Below are 24,866 nucleotides of genomic sequence, written 5' to 3'. Positions count from 1 at the left end.
TGATGCAAGTTCCTTGACCTTGCCTATTGCCCACTCAGGAGAGAAGAACACGATCTCACCTCAGACTGAGGTGAACGGAGGCGCAATGCCTACCTTTTACTACCGCGTAGTACAACATTTAAAATATAATTATTCATTTGTCTGTTTATTCTCTCTTGAAAGCTGGGGTTCCCATGGCCTAGAATGTCAAGCCCAGTTTGAATGAAGGGCTCGAGGCTCCTAACTGTCCTGGCCGCAAAAGGGCTCTTGTCGTGTTTTATCACCAAACCTCTGCGACACTGGACAGTGCTCTTCTCTATAACCGCATCACGCACTCATAGTTTCAAGTGGCATGTAGAATTGTGTGTCTATGCATGCAACTATACCTACATTATTATAGTATTATAAATGTAGGCGTGTCATTTCATAGATATCTATTTGAAGCTATGTGATTGTATTGACTTGGGACACGTCAAAACCAAATGAACCGAAGAGAGATCAGCTAACGCCATTTGTCTATAGTAAAACGTCAGATGTTAATGCTGTGTTATCAGTTGTTGCACATGCATGCACACAACACACGCATCTGGACTGGTCTATCCCCTTTAAGTCAACGCCCACTTTACTGTTCTCACCACATCAACACGGGAGGCACGGCTCAAGCATTAGGCATTATGCATAACTTCATAATGACCCCTGTCATAGCCCCCCCATCCATAGATGCCGCGTTAATTAAATAGTCTACGCCATCTTACGCTGCAAAGGTTTGTCTCGAGACCTGCATTTTCTTGCAGGACAGGCTATTCGCTTCGGAGCGTCTGCTGGCAGCGGTATTTATGGATGGACGCGAGGACGTGATCGGCCGGGACCGAAAGCGCATTGCGATACAGAGAAAAAGATGGGGACTCGCGTGAGATAACTAAAACACAAGCTGTGGAGGAAACAATGTTAGTGCGTTCCAGACGCTGTTGCTTCATTTCAAGAAGGCCGACCACAGAGTTTCATAAATCGGGCCGACCAGCCTGCAACACGACAATTTCTTGCCAGCGGTGCTGTCAACCGGAGAAGGGGATACCGTCGTGGTACGTGACTCAAACCCAGCCTGAGCTATATTCATCCCGGAGACCTGGGCCCCTAGAGCCGTACCCCGCCCGTCCGAGCAACAAATTCATCGTAATATCAACTCTATAAATCATAGAGCTGCGGAGAAAGGCTGTGTTGTCACAGTTTCTCTCCTTTCCTCTCCGTTGCACCTCTGCGCCAAAGGTAAGTCATGCCACCCAACGAATCCCTGATGGATAAGATCGTTTACACGTTCATCATCCACAATGATGACAATAGGAATTAAAATCTGTCATTGTTTTGCTAACCAGCATTTGGCTGAAATGTACTGCGTTTTACCACTTTGTATTGAAACAGAATTGATTGATTAAACGGATTTTTCTTTTGTCAAGGAGATGGCCATGAAAGAAATGACGTAGGGAATTCCCACAGTAACCTAATAGCGAGCTATGACAGCAGCACATTCCTTCACTGAGGCACATAGGATTCAGCCGCGTGCGTGATGGTCTACATACTAGAGAGTATCAGAAGAGAATATTAATGAGGTGGGCTAGCAGTTTAGTACCTCTCACCTTAATTGAGTGTATGTTCATTAACCCTTGTGCTGCCTTCGGGTCATTGTGACCCACCGTCGTGGTGCAAAAGGTAGGCAGCACAAGTTACGCTACAATCTACACGCAAATAGGTCGCACTGATAAAGTAAAAAACGCTGTTACAGAATGCCGAAGTGGTGCATAGATCTGACATGTCGAGCTGGGCTTGGCAGCAGAGGATGGAATTGATTTTTATTGATGTTAAATACTTAAACTTTGTGAAAATAAATTGCTCTTCCATGGATGTTATGGACTTTTTAGTTCATGAATTCAACGTCAATGACATCAAAATGAGAGGCAACCAGCCTGCAGTCTTTGATGAAACCGTCTATTGAGCAGTGAGCTCGGTCTGTTAGCGGGCCTCGCTTTTCTTCAGGGCTGACCTCATAGGAAACCATCAACGTGAAAGATACCACCTGTATGAAAGCGCACGAGGAGCCATGATAGGATATTTATGCCACAGGTTCACTCGAGCTCTGGAAGGTTGCCAGGCTTGCTGCTGTTAGATAAGACTTCAAGCATGGCGCTGATCAGTTACTGGACACTTACGATCACTTCAGAAATTATATTAGAATACTTCACAGTTCGTTTTTAAAAACTATTTTCAGCAGATTTTTTTAATATTTAGCCTCCAATGCTGTCATAGCTCACATTTTTTATGGGTAAAAATCCCTGAGCAGCAGAATTAATTATATATGATTATTCTATAAATATCATTATTCTAATTAAAATTCTCTGCTCATATGGTATTTGATTAATCACCAACGAGTGGTGCAATTCAAATGGATTCTATCAGTGCCAAACTATGGAGTCTGTGCACATTTACTTATAAAATCCCATATCTGTATACCTTCTGTAGACATGGTACACCATCTGTTGTATTGATTGTTTACTGAAGCGTGTACAGTATGTGTGTTGTCTTGATGTTAGGGTTAGTAATAGCAAACAGTATGTGTGTTTATATGTATGTGCACCAGTGGAAGGAAATTCTGGAAACAAGTGTATTTATGTTGATTTGTCTCATTAAGACAAGAAACCAATCCATATCTCCCAGCATGCAACCTGCCGAGGAGGTTGGTCTCTGCTGCTAAAAGGGGTAAATTGGGATATAATAGTTCTTGTTTACGTGAGTCAGGAACCATTCATAGTATTATGAATGGTTCCTTATTATATTCCCCCCGAGGCAAGTAGGGTGAAGTGCCTTGCCCAAGGACACAACGTAATTTTGGCACGGCCGGGAATCGAACCAACAACTTTCTGATCAATAGCCCAACTCCCTGACCGCTGAGCCATCTGACTCCCTGTGTTGGCAAGAATGGGTGTGTGTGCGTTTGTGTGTAGGAGTGTGTGTGTGGAGTAGTGTGTTTGTGTGTAGGAGTGTGTGTTTAGTAGGATGTATGTGTATATCTTGGGGTATTTAATGTGTTGGTGAAGCACAATAAGATCCCAGAGCCAGACTGACTGCCAGCTACCCAAGGTGCCCGTTCAGTCAGCCTGTAGTGCTGCAGTCACCTCCACTGGTGCAGGGGTCCCTACACACACACTACACACACACACACACTTACATACACTCACACAGACACGGACACTCACACACATGCATACCGACGTTCACATATACATGCACACACACGTACACACACACACGGGACACATGTACTCACACACACACATACTGGTGGAAAGGAATCCCTGTGCTGACATCACTACAGCTTCACACCACACTAGCCAACCCCCTCCACATGCACACTGACACAGTCAGATGCACATTCTGAACAGAAGAGTTTTTAAATAACAAAGCCAAAATTGTCTTCCTCAGTTAGAAAACTAATCACACAAAATCAACATTAACATATCACTGTTGCTGACACACTTAGACACGCAGACCACCATATTAGACAGGTGTGTGTGTTCTGCAGAGGAGTTGCTGTAGACGGGGCCTTTCATCTTGAGGATTCAGCACTTCTTCTTCTTGGCAAGATGGGAACGTGCTCTTCCCTTTGTACTCTCCCTCCTCCCTCCTCCCTCCATCCCTCCTCCACCCTCCAACTTCCTCCGTCCTCCTCCCTCCCTCCCTCCCTCCCTCCCTCCCTCCCTCCCTCCCTCCCTCCCTCCCTCCCTCCCTCCCTCCCTCCCTCCCTCCCTCCCTCCCTCCTCCTCTCTCCTCCTCCATCCCTTCCCCCGCTTCCTTCCTCCTTCCTCCCATAGACTCCCAAGGTTGACAAAAAGCTCAGTCTAAACCAGGCAGCCTGATATTGACTAAATGTCTGCCAGATGGACACTTGTCAGTCAATATTTGACATCTCGCTGCACCACCGGTGTAGGTGGAAAAAGATATACAGTACTTTGCTACTTTTAAGGCGAGAAAAACAGTTTGTAAGAATGCACAAATCACAAATTCTCTAGCAGTATCCATCTTCTATCTTCTACACAAACAACTTCACTTGCTGCACTAGTTTGCTTGGAATCACATGAAACGTTTTTTTGAAAACAGTCTGTTCTCCTCGTTGAGGTAGTCCTTGGTGTAATGCGACTGGACAGGAGAGGGGAAGGGCTCTACCACATCATGTCCCGTTAAATTAGTGTCTTATAGAAAGAGCGCAAGAGGAATCTGTTTTGTTTTTAAAGTATTCTAACAAGGCCAAGGAAGTTTCCATCTGTCGTTTCAACTGCCTTACGTAATAAGCAGCCGTATTTACAACCCCTAAAATAATAATCAAAGCATCAAAAATTCCTTTAATACCTGATACTTTAATACTTCATGTTTTTATACTTTAATATTCATACTCCATAGGCCTACCCTCAGATACACCCTAATACTTTGACGGGAAACCAATATAGTTAAATCCTTTGTGTAACCAATCAGAGATTACTTTAGATCCAGGCTTTGGTAACCTCTAACTAAGGTCATGTTCCTGCCTGTGTTGTGGAAAACAGATTGCTTATCCCTTTGTCTCCCAGTGTGACAGACACAGACCAGACCTCTCCCACTATGGTCAGGGAAAACAACACAAGGAGAAGGAATTTCAGGACCTCAAGAACAGTTATGTAACAGTCCTCTCTTTAGATGGTTCTCTCTCTAGATTGTGTAAACGGCTGCTGTTTATGTATATTTGTCTTTCTCCCACAAATGTATATGGGTAATGTATGAGTGAGTGTCTGTGTTTGTGAGTGTGTGTGGGTGGCTGTGTGTGTGTGTGTGTGTGGGTGGCTGTGTGTGTGTGTGTGTTTGTGGGTGGCTGTGTGTGTGTGTGTGTGTGGGTGGCTGTGTGTGTGTGTGTGTGTGGGTGGCTGTGTGTGTGTGTGTGTTTGTGGGTGGCTGTGTGTGTGTGTGTGTGTGGGTGGCTGTGTGTGTGTGTGTGTGTGTGGCTGTGTGTGTGTGTGTGTGTGTGGCTGTGTGGCTGTGTGTGTGTGTGTGTGTGTGGGTGTCGGTTGTAGTCCTGTGGGACATCCAGGCTTTCCTGATGTCCGATGCTGGGGGGGGCTCTAGTTTCAATAAGGGTTGTGCAGAAGCACAAACGATCTTCTCTCTCTCTCGCATACACACACAGCAGACATTTGGCCATGTCGCAAAATAGCTTTGGTACAGGAACCAGCCGGTGTCTGAAAGCATGGCACCTCAGTTCTGCAGCGCTGCAGCTGTGCTGTCAGAGGACAGCTTGGACATTTTGAATAATTCACAACAGCCAAGGATGACAGAAGTGAGCTTAGATCAGCCCAAATAAGGAAAAGCCATGAATGTCACGCTGACTGAGAGATGCTTTATACCCACCCGCACTCCAAAAACTGTGACTCGACTCCATTGCTCAGCACATAGAATAAGCTCTGCTTTGCATTTTGATCTTTATGTTTCACGTCTCCCCCCCCCCCCCCACGACCACCACACACACACACAAGCAACATGGCAGGAGTTGAGGATCTGAAGGGGCTGTTCTCTGGATATTTCCCGAAAGCCTGCTGTGATTTAAGAGCTTCATGGAAGCCTCTCTCTGCTGTGTCTTACTTCCCTTTTCTAGGACAGTCATTCTGACAGCTCCCATAACACTGGAGCCAGAGAGGAGGAGGAGGGGAGGAGGAGGAGGAGGAAGGGGAGGAGGAGGAAGAGGGGAAAAGGAGGAAGAGGGGGGGTAGGAGGGGGAGGAGGAGTGAAGAGAGGAATTGAGGAAGGCAGACAGAGTTGTCACAATATGTATATATAAACAGAGAAAGAAAGAAAGAATGGAGGAAACAAATGAGAAAGTACCCTCCTTGTATTGCATTTAATTCACTCCAATTAAATTAGACTCTGATCCCACAGGGGTGCAATTGTACAAGGAGTAGGAAATAATTGCTAATGCGCTCATAATATGTAGCCAGAGACATTTTTACATTCATCCAGTGTTTAAGTGGCACATCAGAGACTTAAAAAAAAAATCATTAATTGTGGAGTCACAGCTGTATTATTTCGAAAATGGGACTATAATGGTTAACATCATGACTTACCTAAATTAGTTTCTACTTTAATAAAGTTGTGTAAAATACTCATTCAGATTATGCTTTTATTCAAAGCAAAGTACAATACAGGGGGGATCCGAACTGCTAACCTCTTGTTCTGCATTCAAATGCTCACAGAGCTGTAATGGTTGGATGTGTAAATAGAGTGGTGCGGTTGGATGTGTAAATAGTTGTGCGGCAGGCTTATTTGTACTGGTGACAGAACCACCGACAGCTCTGAGACAAATGCTTGTTTAGGGCTCTCTTGAGTGCAACTCTATTTCACTGGCTGTGTGTATGTTGGACGTTAGGACTGACACTGTTGTCTTTGTTTCACCCCTCTCTTTCCACTCCTTTCCTTCTAGCCCTCCTGGCCTCACCTCACTGGAGGAGCAGCATCGAGAGTGACTCACATTGTTGCGGCATCGAATAAGTCTGAAATCTTTGAGTGCTTTACGGTCCCTGTTCCTGTCTGTGCGGTCGCCGACGGGGGGGTCGGGCCTGGAAGAGCTGTGACTGTTCAGGGAAGCCAAGAGGAGCTACACACCGTCTTACAGGAGCCACCTCCTCATGACAGAACAATCCCACGCACCACTTAGCAACCTCAACCTTGAACGTGCCACAAGGTCCATCCCTCCAATAAGGTCCTTGTGGCTCGGCGGTCAACAACCCTGAAAATTATCTCCGTGACGACGATCAAGGCTGAGGGTTATCCAGACACTGTCTGGGGACTTGTGTAGCTGCGCCAAGCATTTCCTGTCTACTTAGCTAGCTTTGGCCCCTCCCCCCCTCCTGCTTTGGCCCCTCCTCCCCTCCTGCTTTGGCTCCTCCCCCAACACCTACTTTAGCCCCTCCCCTCCTTCCTGTTTTGGCCCCTCGCCCGCCGCCGCCATGCGCCCCTCCCTCGCCACGGCCGTCCTCCCCAGGACGCGGCAGCACACCACCCCCACGCTGGCCGTTGGGCGGGAACACCTGTCGGCGCCGCGGCGACGCAGCCCGCACCTCAGACACACCCTCAGCCCCGACAACCTGCGCAGCCTGGCGGAAAGGGGCGGGGCCTCCACAGACTCCGCCTCCCTGGTGGGCGGACCCATGGGGCTGCCTCGCGCCAACAGCGACACCGACCTGGTGACCTCACAGAGTCGGTCGTCGCTGACGGCGTCCACCCTGGAGTTCACCCTGAACCGAGGACAGAACCTGGTCATCTCCTGGGACATCAAGGAGGAAGTGGACGCCACTGACTGGATTGGTCTCTACCACATCGGTGAGCTGCCCCCTCCTCTCCTCATGCTGCTCACACGGGATTGGACTGCTGAGGAACTCACTTAAACATACTTGAAGCAGGAGGTTTTACAGCTTTACCTGTCAGATACACCAGATTGTTTTGTTTACTGAATTTGTCCTTCACACAGCCAACTATAAATCTGCAGGTTTCAGGAAAGGTTAATCAAACACATAACTACTTTTATTGCTGATGATAATAGTACTGCATAGAACCTACATATAACCACATAGTAGAGATGGAACAAAACTGTGATTTGTATTGCACCCTGAATGTGGTTTATGTATTCAAGGAAACAAATTGACCCTGGTTGTCCTTCAAGGACATTGGCTGATTTTAAGAGTCCTCCATCGAGGTGTCTTCTGCAGGATCCTCCAGCTCACAGTCATTACTGAGTCTAGAGCTGGCGAGGAGTCACACAGGGGGAAGACTGAGTCTAGAGCTGGCGAGGAGTCACACAGGGGGAAGACTGAGTCTAGAGCTGGCGAGGAGTCACACAGGGGGAAGACTGAGTCTAGAGCTGGCGAGGAGTCACACAGGGGGAAGACTGAGTCTAGAGCTGGCGAGGAGTCACACAGGGGGAAGACTGAGTCTAGAGCTGGCGAGGAGTCACACAGGGGGAAGACTGAGTCTAGAGCTGGCGAGGAGTCACACAGGGGGAAGACTGAGTCTAGAGCTGGCGAGGAGTCACACAGGGGGAAGACTGAGTCTAGAGCTGGCGAGGAGTCACACAGGGGGAAGACTGAGTCTAGAGCTGGCGAGGAGTCACACAGGGGGAAGACTGAGTCTAGAGCTGGCGAGGAGTCACACAGGGGGAAGACTGAGTCTAGAGCTGGCGAGGGGTCACACAGGGGGAAGACTGAGTCTAGAGCTGGCGAGGAGTCACACAGGGGGAAGACTGAGTCTAGAGCTGGCGAGGAGTCACACAGGGGGAAGACTGAGTCTAGAGCTGGCGAGGAGTCACACAGGGGGAAGACTGAGTCTAGAGCTGGCGAGGAGTCACACAGGGGGAAGACTGAGTCTAGAGCTGGCGAGGAGTCACACAGGGGGAAGACTGAGTCTAGAGCTGGCGAGGAGTCACACAGGGGGAAGACTGAGTCTAGAGCTGGCGAGGAGTCACACAGGGGGAAGACTGAGTCTAGAGCTGGCGAGGAGTCACACAGGGGGAAGACTGAGTCTAGAGCTGGCGAGGAGTCACACAGGGGGAAGACTGAGTCTAGAGCTGGCGAGGAGTCACACAGGGGGAAGACTGAGTCTAGAGCTGGCGAGGAGTCACACAGGGGGAAGACTGAGTCTAGAGCTGGCGAGGAGTCACACAGGGGGAAGACTGAGTCTAGAGCTGGCGAGGAGTCACACAGGGGGAAGACTGAGTCTAGAGCTGGCGAGGAGTCACACAGGGGGAAGACTGAGTCTAGAGCTGGCGAGGAGTCACACAGGGGGAAGACTGAGTCTAGAGCTGGCGAGGAGTCACACAGGGGGAAGACTGAGTCTAGAGCTGGCGAGGAGTCACACAGGGGGAAGACTGAGTCTAGAGCTGGCGAGGAGTCACACAGGGGGAAGACTGAGTCTAGAGCTGGCGAGGAGTCACACAGGGGGAAGACTGAGTCTAGAGCTGGCGAGGAGTCACACAGGGGGAAGACTGAGTCTAGAGCTGGCGAGGAGTCACACAGGGGGAAGACTGAGTCTAGAGCTGGCGAGGAGTCACACAGGGGGAAGACTGAGTCTAGAGCTGGCGAGGAGTCACACAGGGGGAAGACTGAGTCTAGAGCTGGCGAGGAGTCACACAGGGGGAAGACTGAGTCTAGAGCTGGCGAGGAGTCACACAGGGGGAAGACTGAGTCTAGAGCTGGCGAGGAGTCACACAGGGGGAAGACTGAGTCTAGAGCTGGCGAGGAGTCACACAGGGGGAAGACTGAGTCGACACTAAGACCTCTGCCCTGGGGTTCTGTAACACACACACTACAACACACACCATAATCTAACACACACCATAACACACACCATAATGCGCGCACATAATGTAACATACACCATAACACACACACACACTAACCATGTGCACCTTGCAGGGTTTCCTGGGTGGTCTAGAATACACACTGTGCTTAGAAGGGGGAATTTGACAGGGTAGGTATTCATCGACCCGGCGCGCTGGTAAATGCTAACAAGCTGAACCGTTTAGCCTGTTTTGCTATTGCGTTGAAAAGCAATACCAAATACGACTCGGGGCGTATCACGTATTTGCTGTAATGAATGTATGGAGTATTTGTTTGTTTACGTCGGCGAAAGCCTTGACATTAGAAGAAGCATTTATCCAAAAGAATCTCACATTGAGACAAAAAAGCAGTGACACGCATCACTTCCTAGTCTGTCCCCGGTGACCCTCTGACCTCCCTGCACTTCCTGTCCATCACCACTCCTCCCGGCCAGACGGTGCGAGCGGAAGGAGAGAGAGGATCGTTGTGGCGCGCGGCCACGTACTAGCTGGCTAGCCCTGCTATCGATCAGGAGGTCTTTACGACTTCATTACCTGCGCCGGGGGGGGGGGGGGCTCCTGTGGCTCCCCTCCCCAGGGAGGAGAGGGTTCTGCTAACCACGCTTTCCACGAGTAAGCAGACATTCAATGATGTGCCCTCCCCCTTCCCCCACCTCCCCTTCCCCCTGCCCTCTCCTTCCCCCACCTCCCCTTACCCCTGCCCTCTCCTTCCCCCACCTCCCCCCTCCTCTTCCCCCTGCCCTCTCCTTCCCCCTCCTCCCCCTCCTCTTCACCCTGCCCTCTCCTTCCCCCACCTCCCCTTCCCCCTGCCCTCTCCTTCCCCCACCTCCCCTTACCCCTGCCCTCTCCTTCCCCCACCTCCCCCCTCCTCTTCCCCCTGCCCTCTCCTTCCCCCTCCTCCCCCTCCTCTTCACCCTGCCCTCTCCTTCCCCCTCCTCCCCTTCACCCTGCCCTCTCCTTCCCCCTCCTCCTCTTCCCCCTGCCCTCTCCTTCCCCCACCTCCCCCCTCCTCTTCCCCCTGCCCTCTCCTTCCCCCTCCTCCCCCTCCTCTTCACCCTGCCCTCTCCTTCCCCCTCCTCCCCTTCACCCTGCCCTCTCTTTCCCCCTCCTCCCCTTCACCCTGCCCTCTCCTTCCCCCTCCTCCCCCCTCCTCTTCACCCTGCTCCAGCTCACTTCCCCTACGGCTCGTTCAGCATCGTCTGCTTGTTCCACGCTGTTCGTTAGCGAGGGGGAAAGTGCTGCGCGGGGCGATTCCCTCCATTTTCGCTCTCCAGTAGAAGTTGCTCTGTCCTCTGGTTAGAGGTTGTGGAGAGTAGCCACTGAGTTTCACTGATGAGATGAAAACCCTAGTTTTGAGGCAAAATACTTTTCTGCATAGAGGCAGATCCACTACAAGGTTGAATGGTGAACGCTGTGCTGAAATTGTGAACACATACTCTCTCTCACACGCACACACACCCACAGTCACACACACACACAGATTCACCCACTCACATAATACCCCTCTAATGAAGCCGTTGCCCCCCGCTCCAGACGAGACCAGCCCATCCAACGTGTGGGACTGTAAGAACCGAGGGGTGAACGGGACTCAGAGGGGCCAGATCGTCTGGAGGCTGGAACCAGGACCCTACTTCATGGAGCGTGAGTGAACCAAGGGAGAGACCGCACAGTTGAGCTGTATCACAGTGAGGGAGAGACCCCACAGTAGAGCTGTATCACCCAGTGAGGGAGAGACCCCACATCAGAGCTGTTTCACACAGTGAGGGAGAGACCCACAGTAGAGCTGTATCACCCAGTGAGGGAGAGACCCCACAGTAGAGCTGTTTCACACAGTGAGGGAGAGACCCACAGTAGAGCTGTATCACCCAGTGAGGGAGAGACCCCACAGTAGAGCTGTTTCACACAGTGAGGGAGAGACCGCACAGTAGAGCTGTTTCACACAGTGAGGGAGAGACCCCACAGTAGAGCTGTATCACACAGTGAAGGAGAGACCCCACAGTAGAGCTGTACCACCCAGTGGGTCTGGTAGTCTCCGTGCCAGTAGGGCTGTGTCCTCATGTCTGTCTGCTGTGTGTCCCAGCTGAGACCAAGATCTGTTTCAAGTACTACCATGGCGTCAGTGGAGGCCTGAGAGCAACCACCCCCTGCATCACTGTGAAGAACCCCGGAGTACAGGTGTGTGTGAGTGAGCGAGTGAGTGTGTCTGTGTGTGAGTGTGAGTGGGTGAGTGGGTGAGTGTGTGTGTGTGTGACATCTTTGTGTTTGGTCCTCAGGGGGATGGTGAGGGGCAGGCAGGGACAGAGCATCCTCGTAAACTGATCAGCTTCACTTTGACAGGTATGTTTCAGGACAGCCTCTCTCTCCTCAGAGGAAACTCACTTTTAGAGCGTTCAACATCGCCAGAGTGTTGTTTACTACATCAGGAAATGATTGAGATGCAGCAGAAAAACACAGGATCTCTTTCCCTCCCTCCCTTTCCCTCTGCTATTCTCTCTCTCTCTCTGTAGATCTGCGAGCGTTGGGTCTGAAGAAGGGCATGTTCTTTAACCCGGACCCCTACCTGAAGATGTCCATCCACCCAGGCAAGCGCAGTGGATTCCCCACCTTCAGCCACCACGGGCAGGAGAGACGCTCCGCCATCATCTCCAACACCACCAACCCCGTCTGGCACAAAGAGGCAAGTGTCAGGCCACAGAGGGCCTTCAGAACACACACACTGTCACACACACACACACTGTCACACACACACACTGTCACACACACTGTCACACACACACACACTGTCACACACACACACACTGTCACACACACTGTCACACATACACACTGTCAAACACACTGTCACACACACACACACTGTCACACACACACACTGTCACACACACTGTCACACACACACACACTGTCACACACACTGTCACACACACACACACACACTGTCACACACACACACACACACTGTCACACACACACACTGTCACACACACTGTCACACACACACACACACACTGTCACACTCACACACACTTTCAAACACACTGTCACACACACTGTCACACACACACACGCACACATATGTCTGTGTGCATACCCAGACAACTTTTTCCCTTTCTGCAGAAGTATACTTTTGTAGCGTTGGTGACAGATATTCTCTACATCGAGGTGAAGGACAAGTTTGCAAAAAGTCGACCAATAATCAAGCGCTTCCTTGGTCAGCTGACCATCCCTGTACAGAGACTGCTGGAGAAGATACCTGGGTTGGTGTTTAGAGGGACCACACACACACGCATGTACAAACACACACACACACACACACACTAATCATGTAAGCATCATGTAATGATCATATTATCCTCCTATAATCATGTTGTATTGGTCATGTGATGTTGTGCTCAGGGTCCAGCCTGTGAGCTTCTCTCTGTGTCGGCGTCTGCCCACGGAGCACGTCAGCGGGCAGATGCAGTTCAGGATGGAGCTCACCTCCACCGGACCGGACGGTGAGAGGCCCCTGACCCGAGGGGGACCAGCAACACTGTTCCAAACCTGGGTCAATTACCTAGATCAATTACTTGAAAGTAATTGAGGCTCGCTTGATTTGTCTCAGTGTTGGCACTTATGGGACCGATCCATTAGTTTCATTGCGCTGGGTAAGATAAATTAAGCCCACTCAAGTTATTAACTATTTGATAGCATTTGCAAGTAGTTGACCCAGGCCTGAACTGTACGATACTGCTTCCCTTTTGGTTATTCGTTTCCTGCTGAATATTGTTGTGAATACAAGGCTCTCTGTCTCACTTTCTGCCTGCCTGCCTGCCTGCCTCCCTCCCTCTCTCTCTCTCTCTCTCTCTCTCTCTCTCTCTCTCTCTCTCTCTCTCTCTCTCTCTCTCTCTCTCTCTCTCTCTCTCTCTGTTTCTCTCTCTCTCCCCCCCCCCTCTCTCTCTCTCTCTCTCTCTCTCTCTGTCTCTCTGTCTCTCCCTCCCTCCCTCTCCCTCTCTCTCTTTAGGGGCGTCTCCTGACTCCATCATAGGTGTCTCCACTCTGAACGGAACCCCAGGAACCCCCTCTGACGACGAGGACCTGCCCCACCATCTCCCCATCGTCTCAGCGGGTCCCTCTCCCACCGGCTCCCAGGGGTCCGGGGGCCCTTGGGAGGGCGGGGCCTCCGCAGAGCTGGGCAGGGCCGAGGGCGGGCTGATGGACAGGGGGGCGTCTTCTGGGTCCTACCTCCTGCAGCGTTCGCTCAGCGAGGGCCTGGATGCCATTGAGGCCCCCAAGGGCCCCGGAGAGCGGCCCCTTGGAGCCGCCTCGCCCAAGCTGCGCTCCAGCTTCCCCACGCACACACGCCTCAGCGCCATGCTGCACATCGACTCTGACGAGGATGATGAGCGGTCGGGGCCCAATGACATCACCCCTGTACCTGGCTCTCCTCTCCTGTTCAACGGGGCCACGCACGGCCAAGACAGCCACGACGAAGACCCCTTCCCCGAGCTCCCCTCGGAGCTGGGGGAGGGGGTGGGGCTGGGGCTGGGGGAGGGGGTGGGGGCGGACGGGGGGGTTTCAGAGATGGAGCTGGCCCCGGAGTTTGAGACGGAGGTGGACCTAGAGGATGCGTCTGAACCTGACGTGTTCTCAGAAGTGGACGAAGCTCCCTTCTCGGAAGCCGTGTCACACAGTCTCTTGCCTGACTGTCTGGAGGGGCAGGAGGGGGAGGGGGGGCCAGGGCCCGTGGAGGACCTGTCGTCTGACGTTGACACCTGCTCCATGGCAACCGCCCCCCAGACGGTGTTGTCGTCGTCTGAGAGCTGTCCTGTCAACATGGCGACCGCTGTGGTGAGTCACTGGGAGCAGGAGAGCCCTATCCAGGCTGGCTTCAGGAACCTCAGATCTTCGATCCTGTGTCTGTCTGATGTGTTGTTTTTGTTGCTGGGTGCGTTGCTAGGAGGCAGAGGAAGGGGCGGAGACTGCTATTGACCCAGGGGGAGACGTCCTCACCGACACGCCTCCAACCAATCAAGACGTAGATGACGAGGGTGGCGGGCGAACTGCAACCAATGAGGTTGAGACAGAGGCACCAGCTGCCATTGAGCAAAACCCAGCCGAGGAAAGTAACGAGCGGAGGCGGAGCTTGCAGGCAGCTGAAGGAGTGACCCAGGAAGTGGAAGGGGAGGAGCCTAAACCCGCTGGGGAGGCGGGGTCAGTGGATTCTGATCAGCCTGCCACAGAAACTGATGGAGAGGATGGTAAGGAACAGTCTCTCGATCTAAACTGATGGAGAGGATGGTAAGGAACAGTCTCTCTATCTAAACTGATGGAGAGGATGGTAAGGAACAGTCTCTCTATCTAAACTGATGGAGAGGATGGTAAGGAACAGTCTCTCTATCTAAACTGATGGAGAGGATGGTAAGGAGCAGTCTCTCTATCTAAACTTTCAGATTTGTGATATAATTTGGATTGGAATCAATGTTTATCCTCGCTTCCTTGTTTCGTCATTTCTCCTGCATCATGCGTTTCCTGTTTCCTGTTTCCTGTGTGTCCAGGTGCCCAGGTGAATGGCCTCCCGGTCCAGTCTCTGCCCTCGGTCCGCCATGACATCCACCGCTATCAGCGTGTAGACGAGCCCCTGCCCCCTAGTGAGTGTGTGTGTCCTCATGCTCTCTCTCTCCTTCTCCCCCTCTCTCTCTCTCTCTCTCTCTCTCTCTCTCTCTCTCTCCCTACCTCTCTCTCTCTCCCCCCCCTCTCTCTCTCTCTTTCTCTCCCTCCCTCTCTCACTCACTCTCTTGTGTATGTGTGTCTTTGTGTGTCTTTGTGTGTCTTTATGTGTGTCCTCAGACTGGGAGGCCAGGATTGACAGCCACGGCCGGATCTTCTTCGTGGATCATGTGAACCGCACCACCACCTGGCAGCGTCCCACCGGCCCCCCCGCCCCCCAGGGCCTCACACGCTCCAACTCCATCCAGCAGATGGAGCAGCTGAACCGCCGGTGGGGGGGCAGAGGGGGGGGAGGAGGGGGGGCGGAGGGGGCGGGGGCAAGATAAAAGCATCTGCTAAATGAATACATTATTATTGTGTTCCAGCATGACTTTAATCCAGACACACCACCCACTCTTGTTAATGAGGGGAGTTACCAAACTAGTCTCTCTTACCCCCCCCCCCCCCCCAGGTACCAGAGCATCAGGAGGACCATGACCAGTGAGCGGACAGAGGAGACTACAGTAGACCTCCCCCCAGAGCCCCCAGACAGCGACCTGCTGCACCATGCCATCCCTGGTCAGACTCTGCACTACCCTGTCCGTGTGTGTGTGTGTGTGTTTGTGTCTGTCTGTGTGCGTGTGTTTCTGTGTGTCAGTGTGTGTGTTTGTGTCTGTGTGTGTGTTTGTACACTGCTGTGTGTGTGGTCCTCTGTTGAGTGTGTGTGTTCCAGAGCCTCAGCCTCCTCCTGTGTCCTCAGAGTACCGTAGAGACAGCACGGTGGGCCACTCCAGTTCACGCTCACGCCTCTCCCTGCTGCTCCAGTCTCCCAGCGCCAAGTTCCTCTGCAGCCCAGACTTCTTCACCGTGCTGCATTCTAACCCTGTGAGTCTGACCTCTGATCTCTAACCCCCGCCTCGCAACTTCTTCACACCTCCTTCAAACACAACCCCTGAACCCTTTTACAGAGTCAAGTCGTCCCTTTCTGATGACCTCACCTCCTCTTCCTCCCTCCAGAGTGCCTATCGCATGTTTACGAGTAACACCTGTCTGAAGCACATGATCAGCAAGGTGCGGCGCGACGCGCACCACTTTGAGCGCTACCAGCACAACCGAGACCTGGTCACGTTCCTCAACATGTTCTCCAACAAGCAGCTGGAGCTGCCGAGAGGCTGGGAGATGAAACACGACCACACGGGCAAGGTAGAGAGAGAGAGAGACAGAGAGAGAGAGAGAGAGAGAGAGAGAGAGAGAAAGAGACAGACAGAGAGAGAGAGAGAGGGTTGGTGGTGATGGAGCTTTCAGTGTGCGTGTGCATGTGTGTGTGTGATGTCAGCTCTCTATTTCTGTGTCTCCAGTCATTCTTCGTGGATCATAACTGTCGCTCCACGACCTTCATTGACCCCCGGCTCCCTCTCCAGAGCTCCCGCTCCTCTGGTCTGCTGGCTCATCGCCAGCACCTCAGCCGCCAGCGCAGCCACAGCGCCGGGGAGGTGAGACACACACACACACAGACTTCCATCACCACCTACACACACACACAAACACACACAGAAACATACACACACCCAGACAAAGACACCTAACCCTAATCCTAACCCAAACCCTACACACAAAAACACACACATACACACACCCCAGATACATTGGCCCCCTGTGCTCCAGGTGGTGGATGACTCCCGGCAGAGCCCTCCTCCTCTGACACCCCGGCCGTCCAGCACCTTCAGCGGCTCCAGCCGCAACCAGTACCAGGACCTGGTTCCTGTGGGTGGGTATCCTGGACCCTCATAGAAACATCATCAGAATCAAATAATAACACTAGTTACCTGATCATATTAACATGATCAGTAACCTGAACCTGATCATGTGCACACAATATCAGCATATGTATGTTTTTACCTGACACAAGGATGTCTCTGTAGTTATATCTCATGTTCTTTCTCCAGCCTACAATGACAAGATAGTGGCGTTTCTACGGCAACCCAACATCTTTGAGATCCTGCAGGAGCGTCAGCCGGAGCTCGTCAGGAACCACTCTCTGAAGTGTGTTACCACGGCAACCCTCCTCCATCACCCCATCAACCCTCCTCCATCACCCTGGCAACCCTCCTCCATCACCCCCAGCAACCCTCCTCCATCACCCCCAACAACCCTCTTCCATCACCTTGGCAACCTTCCTCTTTCACCCCCAGCAATCCTCCTCCACCAACTCCTCCCTCCTCTGTAACCGCGGCAACCCTCCTCCATCACCCTTGTGATCCTTCACGTTACATCCTTCCTGATAATGCGTCTGATTAGTGTGTGTAAACCCCCATTGCTAAACCCTGTGTGTGTGTGTGTGCAGGGAGAGGGTTCAGTTTATTCGCAGCGAGGGTGTGTCTGGGCTGGCTCGTCTCTCCAGTGATGCTGATCTCGTTATCTTACTCAGGTGAGTGTGGGTATGTGTTTGTGTGTGTGAAGAAGAAATGTGTGTGTCTGTGTGTGTAAAGAATAAATGTGTGTGTGCATGAAGCAGAGCTATGTGTTCTTAGGTTGTGTCTCTTGTCTCTCCAGTTTGTTTGAAGAGGAAGTGATGTCGTACGTTCCGCCTCATGCCTTACTGCACCCTAGCTACTCCATCTCCTCCCCACAGAGCTCCCCAGGTGAGCTGTTTACACACACACAACACCCCAAGCACAACAATAGTATACTTCAATCCAATTTAAAATGATCAAATGAGAAATATAAGTGTTCTCTTGTTCTCTCTCATCGGTCCATCCTTCTTCCATCTGCTTCCTTCTTCTTCACCTCCTCTCCTCCCATCTCCCCCTCTCTCCTCCTCTCCTCATTCCAATCCTAAACTATTCAACCGAGTCCAGGCAAGATAATGAAACAAAGCCTTGATCCGGAAAAATTGCTTAGTGCTCTTCAATTACTTTTTTTTATACCCCTGAAGATAATAAATCTAAATTTACATTGAGTACATCTGAGATTCTTGGATTAACCTGCATGGACCCAACCTGTCGCTACTCCTCCCTGTTTCTGTGCTGTATCTCTGACTCTCTCTCTGGTCTCTCCTGTCTCTGACCCTCTCTCTCTGGTCTCTCCTGTCTCTGACCCTCTCTCTCTGGTCTCTCCTGTCTCTGACCCTCTCTCTCTGGTCTCTCCTGTCTCTGACCCTCTCTCTCTGGTCTCTCCTGTCTCTGACCCTCTCTCTCTGGTCTCTCCTGTCTCTGACCCTCTCTCTCTGGTCTCTCCTGTCTCTGACCCTCTCTCTCTGATCTCTCCTGTCTCTGACCCTCTCTCTCTGGTCTCTCCTGTCTCTGACCCTCTCTCTCTGGTCTCTCCTGTCTCTGACCCTCTCTCTCCCGTCTCCCAGGGACTCAGCGAGCCAACGCCAGGGCCCCGGCGCCGTACAAGCGGGACTTTGAAGCCAAGCTGAGGAACTTCTACCGCAAGCTGGAGACCAAGGGCTACGGCCAGGGTCCGGGGAAGGTCAAGTGAGTGTCTCTCCAGGCTGATGCTGCTGCTGCAGGAAGCCACAGCACACCTGATGTGAAGGATGGAGCATTGGAATTTATATGCTGAGTTTTGGGTGATCGTGTGTGTGTGTTCCTTCCAGGCTGATCATCCGCAGAGACCACCTCCTGGAAGATGCCTTCAACCAGATCATGTGTTACTCACGTAAAGACCTGCAGAGGAGCAAGCTCTACGTCAGCTTTGTGGGGGAGGAGGGGTGAGTCTGCCTCCCAGCATGTACACTCCACTGGACAAGTGTGTGTGTGTTAATGTGTGTGCTCACCTATACACCTGTGTGTGTGTGTGTGTGTGTGTGTGTGTGTGTGTGTGTGTGGTAGTCTTGACTACAGCGGCCCCTCCAGAGAGTTCTTCTTCCTGGTGTCTCGAGAGCTCTTCAACCCGTATTATGGTCTGTTTGAGTACTCGGCCAACGACACCTACACTGTGCAGATCAGCCCCATGTCGGCCTTCGTGGACAACCATCACGAATGGTGAGATGCTGCTGGTGGAGAAGGATGAGCGTGGGATGTTATCAAACATAACAAATTTGTAACATATTATCAAAGATAATAAGTCAACAGAGAGAGAGAGAGAGAGAGAGAGAGGGGGGGGGGGGGGAATGAGAGAGAGAGCATCATCACTGTACTCTGTGTGTTTGTGTTGCCAGGTTTCGTTTTAGCGGCCGTATCCTGGGTCTGGCTCTGATCCACCAGTACCTGCTGGACGCCTTCTTCACCCGTCCGTTCTACAAGGGCCTACTGCGCATGTGAGTCTGTCCTCGCTGTCCTGGCTAACCTCCCAGCAGCAGGGGGCAACGCTGAATGAATGGCTTCGTCAGAGTGCCACCCTGCCAAATAGGATCCCAGTAGGACCCTAATGCAGTCTGATGTATTAATTTAGCTAATGTTTTTATCCAAAGTGACGTACACGGGGGGGCATTTAAACCTGTGATCTCTTGATCTGCAGACAGACGCTCTATGCCAGAGCTATACCTGTAGTCAGAGATGCACAACTCTACTAGTGTGAGACAAAACACTCAGTTAGCAAGGAGAAACTGTAGCTTTGTAGTTGAATCAAATGTTTTAGTGTGAGGCAATTGAGGTATGTCTGACCTTTGACCTCTGCAGCCTGTGTGACCTGAGTGACCTGGAGTTCCTGGATGAGGAGTTCCACCAGAGCCTGCAGTGGATGAAGGACAACGACATCGAGGACATGCTGGATCTCACCTTCACCGTCAACGAGGAGGTGTTCGGACAGGTGTGGTAGGCTGTGTGTTAGTGTGTGTGTGTATTCTAAGCCTGTGTGTGTGTGTGTGTGTGTGTATTCCCAGCCTGTGTGTGTGTGTCCTGTGTAGATCACGGAGAGAGAGCTGAAGCCAGGCGGTGCTGGAATCCCCGTGTCGGAGAAGAACAAGAAGGAGTACATCGAGCGCATGGTGAAGTGGCGCATCGAGAGGGGCGTGGCCCAGCAGACAGAGAGCCTGGTCCGGGGCTTCTATGAGGTGTGGGAGGGAGGGGCACACTCTCACTGGGACAGCCTGGGTTCTGTCAGGAGGGCTGGAGGGTGTTGACAGGCTGTGTGTCGTCATCTCTGGTGGTGTGGTTCTGTGTGTCTGCGTGTGTGTCAGGTGGTGGATGTGCGGCTGGTGTCTGTGTTTGACGCCCGGGAGCTGGAACTGGTGATCGCTGGCACGGCTGAGATCGACCTGGCGGACTGGAGGAGCAACACAGAGTACAGAGGAGGTAACCACCCTAAAGTCAGGACTGCTAGACAGAGTAGTTAGGTGGTACAGACTGGTGAATACTGATAGACATGGTAAGCTAGTTAAGCTAGGTAAGGACTGGTGAATACTGGGCCTAACAGGGCTTGAGGTTTGACTTGGACGGTGGGGGGTCATACAGAAAATGAGACAAAGTTAGGAGTCATTTGTATGAAGGGATTTAAATTCTGCTGTCAACACCACAAAGCCTGTAGCAGCTTTTTGTCTTCACGAGTTCCTGATATAAAGATGCTAGCGTGTAAAGTATCGCCCCATTGGACACGGAAATCCATGCCCGTCACATTCACGTCGGACCAAGTTTAAAGCCTTTACCTAATGGGAATGTCGATGTCACTACATTTGGTTAGCTGCCAGGGAACTGGCTATTAATCGTGCGAGGGCGGTTCAACTCCTTTCCTTACGGACGGGCCGGGATTGAGTTAGCATCGACCCCTCGTCTTGGCCTGTACCGTCAAGGTAGCTCGTTCCAGCGTCACAGTGGAGGGGCTGAGGAGTCGCGTCAAAGTCGCTTCAAAGTCTCGTTGTCGGCTAGCATGCAGCTCACTCGGAACGCCGCTGCGTTTCTCTCCGCAGGTTACCACGACAACCACATCGTGATCCGCTGGTTCTGGGCGGCGGTGGAGAGGTTTAACAACGAGCAGAGGCTGAGACTTCTGCAGGTAGGCGCGCTCGCAAACACCGCTCCCATCTGGCGGCCCCCGGTATTGTTGTTTATCAGTCTTAATCCTGCCGTCACTATGTTTGTCCTGGCTTTGAGCCCGTCATGTAGAACATAGCTGGCATTTCCCTTAGTCTCCTGTCTCCTCTCTAGTTTGTGACAGGCACCTCCAGTATTCCCTATGAAGGGTTCGCCTCTCTAAGGGGCAGCAACGGACCTCGCAGGTTCTGTGTGGAGAAGTGGGGCAAAATCACCTCCTTACCCAGGTAGCCATGTTGGTTTCTCTGCAGTTGCCTTCCAGCGTGCAGATCATGTCATGTTTGTGCAGATGACTGTGTTTCTGAGGAGAGGGTGTTAAAATGTAAACTAATATTCTCTCCCACTCTACCTATCTACCTTTGGTTTTCCCCACTCTCTATCTCTATTCCTCTCTCTATCTCTATTCCTCTCTCTTTCTCTCTCTTTCTCAGAGCCCATACCTGTTTTAACCGTCTGGACCTCCCTCCGTATCCCTCTTTCTCCATGCTCTATGAGAAGATGCTCACTGCCGTGGAGGAAACAAGCACCTTCGGATTGGAATAACCTCCCCAAAATGTCTGCCCACCCTCCCCAAAAAGGCTGACCACCCTGGGTTGGCCTCATTGCAAAAAGAGAAAATGCAACATCTTAGACAGTGACAGTATACAAACTGTCTGCACTTTCATCACACATCAAACAGCACGGCTTCATTCTCTCTCTCTTTCTCTCTCTCTCTCTCTCTCTCTCTCTCTCTCTCTCTCTCTCTCTCTCTCTCTCTCTCTCTCTCTCCCCTCTCTCGCTCTCTCTGTCTCTCTCTCTAAAGATCAATGGACAGTCTTGAGATCCCCTCTAACTTTTAGATCCACAAATAGCCTTTAGGTCCGAGGTGCATGTCTGTTTTATATATTGAGTGGTGTAAAATCGGAATCAAGCAACTAGACTGTATCCTTCCCCACACACGACACCCTCTCATCCAGCAACTAGACTGTATCCTTCCCCACACACGACACCCTCTCATCCAGCAACTAGACTGTATCCTTTCCCACACACGACACCCTCTCATCCAGCCACATGTGTGCTTTACCTCTTCAGTTATGATGGCCTTCGCTCCTGGTGCCCCCTCCCTCTCTCCGGGTGCTCAGTGCGCCCCTCTGCCCCAGAGACCAGCCCTTCTAACTCCCCTGGGCTCCTCCCTCCCTCCCTCTTTTCTCTGGACCTCTGAACTGTGTCATTTTTACTGTGGGGCTGCAGCATATATACAGACTATTGCCTTGGCTTTCGAACACAAGACTGAACCCATTTTTACCTGGCACTTCAGCAGACACACTGGGTTGACACAAACACACACACACACAAACTAATGATAGTAATATAGTAGCAGTATTATGATGGAAATACATCACCGGTCCTCCTTCAGTGTAGACAGAGAAGAGTCCATGGAGGATTGTTTGGTGTTAGTATCTTGTCGTTATGTGGACGGGAAGAGATCTTAATGTTTAAGACTGTTATCTTTGTATGGATTTGAAAATGATACATTAGAACCTTTAAGGACTGTCAGAAACCTTGTCACATCCCTAAACACAGTATTCTCTTTCTAGGGCAACTACACACTTCACAACACACACACACACAGATAAATACAAAGTAAGGATACTCACACAAAACATTAGCTCACCAACGATGCACTTTCTCTCGCCCTGAAAGCGGGAACACTGCGTAGACTCAGTCTGAGGGGAACTCATCATCCTTCAAATGACCACATTTTCACACACACCACAGACAGAATATGCTGATCAATTAGCTCAATCTCACTCTCACTGACATTCTCGCCTCTTCTACAGTAAACTGATGAATGTATCAAATCAATGACTGAATGTATGACCTCTTCAGAATTGCCAGCTTTCCTGGTGGATGATTGAAAAGCCTTTTTGGTCCTTTGGCTGAAGAGGAAATGGAATTATCATCAGGAAGTGGGGAATTAAAAATAAACTACAAACATGGCGGCTGAACAAGAGATAGGGAGGAGTAGACTCATTGTGGCACCGGCCTCGTGCCTTGATGTGAGAGGATATAACTTACATCCCTCCATGGGTCACAACAATAAACCAAGTTTGATAGGTCAGGAAAAAAACATGAATGGCTTTAGATGTGTTGCAATGCAAAAACTAAAAACTATGAAAACGAACCACTGCTGCAGCTCTGTCTGAAGACAGTTCTATGATATTTCCACACGAGGGCAGTGCAGGATAAAGTGGGGGTAGTCAGGTACCCAGGAAGGAGGACTGGTGTTGGTTGGTTGGTTTCTGACCTTCTGACCTGAAGTTTCCTTGGTTACACAGAGATCAGGAACAAATCAAGTTCTTACCTATGTATATTGTGCACGACAACAATGTCCTTTCAGCTTTGGGTATACAAGCCCATGTAGAAGAAGTAATTAATGTCTTGAAAGCATGTGTTTAAACTGGTCTTTTTAGTGCATTTCCCCCTTACCCAAAGGCTCATTCACACTCTCACCCACACACATACAGTACATTTTCTATGGGTTGCATGTACGATTACAATTAATGTACAGAGTCTTGTTTGAGCTGGACAACCCAGAACCTAAATAGTCCTAGACACTCCACAGCTATGGTGTTGTGGAGGCAGCTCTAGTCCCTCTCCCAGTCCCACCCCATCCTGCATGCAGGGGTTCCTAGTCCCTCTCCCAGTCCCACCCCATCCTGCATGCAGGGGTTCCTAGTCCCTCTCCCAGTCCCACCCCATCCTGCATGCAGGGGTCCATCAGGCAGCTCTGTGAGCAGTACTGAAGGCCACCCCTAGATGGCGTTGTGTTATAGCTCGATATTGCATGTTGAAATAGTGCAACACTCTGTCCTTTCTAGCTTTTTTGCATGAGGATATTGCTATCGATTTGAAGAGTGGGGTGGGGGAGCTGGATACTTTTATGTCACTTTGGTTAGCACTTTACTTGAAGGGTGAGGATGTAGGTTTTTCACCACGCTGTTCCAGCGGTATAGTTACGAAGAGGTGACTAGGCAAAGGCAGTTAGATGTACTTGTGTGTGTTGTAACATGGCTTGGTAAGTTGCGAGAAGCAAAAAGTGCATCTCCATGGCGGTATTATGAAAAGTGTCATGGCCGCATGCTTCAAGTGAAGTGTTACTGTTACTTTCACACCTGTCCACCTGTCTCAGAGATAGGTTGGAGGTCAAGGGGTCATTGAGAACCTGGATACACAGGGAATCAATAGTGCTGTGTTGATCATGTGAAAGCGAGAGCACCTGTTTGTGTATCATGTGTGTGGCCCTGTATGTCTCTCTCTTTATGTAATTGTACATGTATGTCCTGTTCTGTGTACAAATATATATATTTTGCACCGAATGTACCAAAGGTTTGGGGCTTGCATAGACAACCATTTCTCTCTATTTCAGTCAAACAACATATCCTCAACCTCTGTCACATCCGTGGATCTTTCACCTCAAGTTTAGAGGGCAGCTTTGTGGCATGAGCACCGACTCTTCGCGTCAGGGTAAAAATGATTCGGCTTTTCGGCCAATTTGACATTTTCCATTCTGAGGCTTTTACTCAAACTGCTACCAAGACTTGTCCAGTAATACGGAGATCCACAGGCCCCTTTGTGAGGTCACAGCTCATTACTTCTACTCCCACTTCACTAGTTGCAGGACGTGGGCATACCCATATCAGAATCTCCACTCTATGCAAAGCTCCTGTATGTATGTCTCCATTTCACCCCAATGATTGTATTAAAAAGACATCAACAAACAGCAAGTTTTAATTGATGAAACATGACTGTATACTTTTTTTGACACATATCAAAGACTG

At 50.9% G+C, this 24,866-nt stretch overlaps 1 protein-coding gene across 1 annotated transcript; it reads left to right on the top strand.

The window, feature by feature from the left end:
• Window positions 1-628: 628 nt before the first annotated feature.
• On the top strand, window positions 629-24,811 carry hecw2a (HECT, C2 and WW domain containing E3 ubiquitin protein ligase 2a). The gene is made up of 30 exons (XM_047047482.1): window positions 629-1,245; window positions 6,473-7,371; window positions 10,916-11,023; window positions 11,463-11,557; window positions 11,656-11,719; window positions 11,890-12,059; window positions 12,500-12,639; window positions 12,779-12,879; window positions 13,386-14,212; window positions 14,322-14,622; window positions 14,920-15,012; window positions 15,212-15,362; window positions 15,543-15,649; window positions 15,831-15,955; window positions 16,088-16,273; window positions 16,429-16,563; window positions 16,736-16,838; window positions 17,017-17,113; window positions 17,415-17,498; window positions 17,624-17,712; window positions 18,429-18,549; window positions 18,672-18,785; window positions 18,907-19,059; window positions 19,236-19,334; window positions 19,696-19,825; window positions 19,923-20,069; window positions 20,196-20,310; window positions 20,922-21,007; window positions 21,160-21,272; window positions 21,477-24,811. The coding sequence occupies exons 2-30, from the start codon at window positions 6,999-7,001 to the stop codon at window positions 21,586-21,588; spliced, it is 4,539 nt and encodes a 1,512-aa protein (XP_046903438.1). The 5' UTR covers window positions 629-1,245; window positions 6,473-6,998; the 3' UTR covers window positions 21,589-24,811.
• The last annotated feature ends 55 nt before the right edge of the window (window positions 24,812-24,866 follow it).

This window comes from Hypomesus transpacificus, chromosome 23, assembly GCF_021917145.1.
Source record: "Hypomesus transpacificus isolate Combined female chromosome 23, fHypTra1, whole genome shotgun sequence".
Lineage (NCBI taxonomy): Eukaryota > Metazoa > Chordata > Actinopteri > Osmeriformes > Osmeridae > Hypomesus > Hypomesus transpacificus.
Note: the sequence above shows the minus strand (reverse complement) of the source record. Positions and strands in the feature narration are given on the sequence as shown.

Bases quoted from the DNA above. Each gene is read 5' to 3' on its own strand.
- hecw2a (XM_047047482.1), top strand. From the start codon at position 6,999: ATGCGCCCCTCCCTCGCCACGGCCGTCCTCCCCAGGACGCGGCAGCAC. The intron at 12,060-12,499 runs GCAAGTGTCAGG...CCCTTTCTGCAG, and splicing joins ACCCCGTCTGGCACAAAGAG to AAGTATACTTTTGTAGCGTT. The intron at 17,499-17,623 runs GTGAGTGTGGGT...TTGTCTCTCCAG, and splicing joins GATCTCGTTATCTTACTCAG to TTTGTTTGAAGAGGAAGTGA.